The following is a 4,398-nucleotide window of genomic DNA, read 5'->3' on the forward strand; positions in this document are numbered from 1 at the left end:
TTCGAATTATCTAAATTCGGATTAATCCTGTAGTGTAGACATACCCAGAGAGAAGCAGGTGCCATTGCTCAGCAGCGCCCCCTTCTGGATGCTTGAGGAGCAGCGTCGCTAGGCTCCATACAGCCCCGCGCTGTCCTCCGCCTGGGAGGATGGGGACTGTGGCCTGGGGACTCGAGGGAGGGCAGCACCTCCTAGCCCAGGGATCCCCTCCAAGCTCGAATGAGCCCCTGCCCGCAGCTCTCCCCGCCAGTGACCTGGGCTGCAGCCCGCTCCAGGCTTTGCTCGGCGGTAACAGACAGAGAGGCAAAGTCTGGCACTTCCCTCTCAACCCAGCCTGGCTCAGCAATGACCACATCAGCCCGGGGGGCAGAGACAGGCGGGTGCTGATGCTAAGCCCAAAGGAAGGGTGGAGAAAAGGACCCACCTGGGTTAAACTCCGCTGGCTTGTCCCATTCCTTCTCGTCGTGGTGAAGGGACCAGAGGTTGATGATGACCTGGGCTCCCTTTGGGATGGTGTATTCCCCAATGCTGCAGCGTGGTGGGAGAGGGAATAATTCAGTGCCTCGCTTGGCCATCACCTCCCCACCCTGTCAAAGGAGGGACAGGGCTGGGCCAGGAGCTGGGATGTGCCCAGAGAAGTCTCACCTGGTGTCCGTAAGGGCCACGTGTGGGATCAGCAGAGGGGAGACAGGCCGGATGCGCAGGACCTCGCTGATAGTGGCCTCCAGGTAGGGTAGCTGCTGCCTGTCGCTGAGCTGGGGGTGTCTCTCGAAGCCGATCTTCTGATCCAGTTCCTCCTGGATCGTCTTCTGCACCTGGGGGCACAGTCCAGCCGGGCCAGCGTTAGCCGAGGGAGGGGATTGCTAAGGGCTACAGGTCTCCCTATGGCAAAGCACGTCACTTTGGTCCAGCTACTAAATGACCTGGGTAGGGTACATATACTACTGCCCCCTAGTGGATTGAGTCAGGACCCCTCACGGTGTGTCCCGGGCCCTGTAAGGCCAAAAGCTAGTGGAGATTCTCTGTAAAAACTGTCTGAGTTCTGTCCTTAGCTTGGTGTGCAGCAGAGCCCCAGTCGATACGTCCCAGCAGGGCCCGACTTTGTCACAATATTGACCCAGAACAACCTGTTTGGCCCCTCCAAGCAGGACAGATGTGAAGGATCTCGCAGCACTTTGCAAAGGAGGGGGCAGTACCATTAGCCCCATTTTACAGATGGGGAAACGGAGGCACGGGGAAGGGACAGTGAAGGATCGCTGTTAAATGCTCGCCTGGGTCTGAGTGGGGTTTCCAGGGACCCGGGGTCATTGAGGGGGACCCTAGCCCAAGCCAGGTAAGGGGTAGCTACTCCAGAGGAGGTTGTTAGTCTAGGACAGACCAGGTCACTGGGGACACGCTCATCCTGCCCTCCATGTTTGACAGCGAGCCCTGGGGCCACTCAAGGAATGGCCTGGAGGAGGGGGCACCCTAGAAGGGGACTTCTGGGCACTCTTCTCCAGCGGGCTCTGCGCTTCGGGGTGGGCGTGGGGCAGAAGGGCCGGGTGGGCAGGGGGGATGCACACACCTCCGGGTAGTGGAGCAGGTAGAGCACAGCCCACTTGAGCGCGGTGCTGGTGGTCTCGACGCCTGCCCCGAAGATGTCGCCCACGGTCATGAGGAGATGGTCATCCGTCAGCTCCGGCGGTTGGGCCAGCCGACTGTTGTTGTTCTCCATGTTGAGCTGGGTGCGCAGCAGCACATCCATCAGGTCGTTGGCCGAGTCGCTGCCCAGCGCTTCCTGCAAGGGGGCAGGACAGCAGGGGTCAGAGGTGGCTGCAAGGGGAGCTGGGCGGCCGGGCCCCTCCTGGCCGTCCGCTACTCCTCAGTGTCAGTTCATACACCGGGGAGATCGGATGGGCCTAGAGGGTGGTTGTCCCCTCCCCATCCAGAAAGACCCCCCCCGGGGTGGATGAGGAGGTGTGGGCCCAACACTCCCAGCCAGGTGAAGATAGCCATTCAAGATGGATGGGAGCAGCTTCTTTGCCCCAACCTGTGGCTAAACCTCCCACCTCCCCAGCACTCCCTTCCCTCGCCCGGCGGGGGCTGGGGACAAGGGCAACCTTCAGCCCTGCCTGGGAACAATACTAATCCTGGATAATAACACCTCGCTCTCACCAGTAGGTCTCACAGCACTTGGCAAGGGAGGGGGCAGTACCATTAGCCCCATTTTACAGATGGGGAAACGGAGGCACAGGGGAAGGGACATGGCCTGCCCACGGTCACTCAGCAGCCCAGCGGCAGAACCCAGCTCTCCTATTCACTAGGCCTCTCAAGGTGGCAGGGAAGTATCATTAGCCTCATGTTACAGGTGGGAAACTGAGGCATGGGCTGGGGCCGTGACTTGGCTCAGGTTACAAGCGGGTCAGCAGCAGAGCTGGGAATTGGCCCTAGATCTGCGCGGCTGCAGGACGTTTCTATCCTACCCGCTCCAGAGTGGGGTGCGGTGGCAGAGCTAAGCGTGGGGAGCCCAGGACTGGGGGAGCAGTAGGTGCTGGAGTTCAGGGCGGGGGGGGGCACTAGCAGCGCTGGGGCAGGCAATCCCATGCTATAACCCCCTCCCCACTGTACACCAAGCACTGTGGGTATGGGAAGAGTTTCTTTTCCTTAGAGTAAGGTGAGGGTTGTACATTGGTGGTGGGAGGGGGGACATGGCTCCCTGGTACTTCTAAACCCCTCCCTTCATACAGCCCCCCAGACACAGCAGGTGATGTGTGCTCCCATCCCCTGGGTCACGCAGGTAGCCGGTCCGCTGGGGCTCCTGCTGCCTGGGGACAGATCAGCAATGGGGGATGCAGATCCCCACTGGTCCCTGCTGCTTCCCCACTGGGGCCTGGCAGGGCCTCGATGATCTGGAAACGTGGGGTGCAGATTGTAGCAATACATCGCCCTGCCCGGCGGCTGGGTCCCAGGCCCGGCCCGGGTCTGTGAGCGGCCACGCCGAGCCACCTACTTTGTGTTCCTTGAACTGCTTCTGCAGCAGCTGGTCTCGGACCTCCACGCACCTCTTCAGCAATGCCAGGTCCTTGTTGGGAAAAACCTGCGGCAGGAAAGACCAGTGGTGACGCCCATTTGCTCCACTTCATCTCAGCCCGGCCCCACGTGCTCCCCGCGACGTCTGAGGCAGGGGTGCAAGTCCCCCCTGGTTCCCAAACTAGCCCTTTTCCTCCAGAGCCCTGGGTCTCCCAGCAGGTCCAGCAAATGTCTAGGGACCTTTGAGAGCCAGCCCGTTGCTGCGGCAGTGAGCTGGGGACTGTCCTTCAGGGAGCAAGATGACAACCTTCGCCTGGTGCTTCTGTTAAGTGCTGGTGTTTGCTGTGCTCTGTGTTTTGTGCAAATCCACCAACGTACCAAGGTCGTCAACTGGCCGCTGGACGTCGTTTTACTGACCTCCCAGTGAACGTAGCAATAATGGGTATGTCTACACTACGGGATTAATCCGAATTTAGATAATTCGAATTTGGGAAACAGGTTGTATAAATTCGATTGTGCGCGGCCACACTAAGCACATTAATTCGGTTTTTAACCACATTAATTCGGTGGTGTGCGGCCACACTACCCCATTAATTTAACCACAGTAATTCGGTGGTGTGCGGCCACACTAACCCTAATTCGAATTAACAAAATCGATTTAGGCGCTACTCCGCTCGTCGAGGTGGAGTACAGAAATCGATTTTAAGTGCCCTTTAATTCGAATTAACTGGCTCTGTAGTGTGGACGGGTGAAGGGTTAATTCGGATTAACGCAGCTAAATCCGAATTAAAGTCGTAGTGTAGACCAGGGTGATTTTATAGTCACCCACTGACTTCAGTGAATTCGTGCCTGGTGCTGCTCAAGCCAGAGAGAGGTTCTATGGGCTACTAGGAGAGTCCCAGGCAGCCCACTCTGGCCAGTGAAAAGTGAGGAGGGACAAATCAGAGGTGGGCTAAGAGCGACTGTCCACCTCCCCTCTTCCACCACCCCCTCCAGCTCTCACCTGCAGACAGGGGAAGATGTCCACCAGGCTCGCTTGGGCCACCGTGTCCACGATACCTTGATTATACTGCAGCATGGCCTCGAACGTGGGGTCCCCTCGCCTGTAGGAGGAGCTGAAGCACAGAGAGCACACCACATTGGTGACGGCTCGGTTGAGCTCCGGGGCCATGTCCAGGAGGGTGTCCTGCAAAGTGCTGAGAGTCTCACACATGGAGGCAGCTTCCCGGCAGACTAGAAGGCAGGGGAGAGATGGTGACACATCTGGTGAGCACCAGAGTCTAGCAAGCAGGGACAGCGGATTGAGCCTGGGGGTGTCAACACAACTGGGGTGAGGGTAGCTGGAACTGGACTAAGGGGGGGCACGTCGTGCACAGGGCTGGAATAGCA

At 58.8% G+C, this 4,398-nt stretch overlaps 1 protein-coding gene across 1 annotated transcript in view; it reads right to left on the bottom strand.

The window, feature by feature from the left end:
• Nucleotides 1–4,398, bottom strand: part of LOC112123423 (steroid 17-alpha-hydroxylase/17,20 lyase) — a 40,424-nt gene that overhangs the window by 33,931 nt on the left and 2,095 nt on the right. Inside the window, exons 2-6 of the mRNA XM_029911362.1 lie at nt 4,013–4,334; nt 2,990–3,076; nt 1,565–1,777; nt 646–815; nt 425–528 (exon numbers count right to left, since the gene is read on the bottom strand). Of these exons, the coding sequence (XP_029767222.1) occupies nt 425–528; nt 646–815; nt 1,565–1,777; nt 2,990–3,076; nt 4,013–4,334 (896 nt within the window). The remainder of the gene's footprint in view (nt 1–424; nt 529–645; nt 816–1,564; nt 1,778–2,989; nt 3,077–4,012; nt 4,335–4,398) is intronic.

Source organism: Terrapene carolina, unplaced genomic scaffold, assembly GCF_002925995.2.
Source record: "Terrapene carolina triunguis isolate 2854851 unplaced genomic scaffold, T_m_triunguis-2.0 Scaffold95, whole genome shotgun sequence".
NCBI classification, from domain to species: Eukaryota; Metazoa; Chordata; order Testudines; family Emydidae; genus Terrapene; species Terrapene triunguis.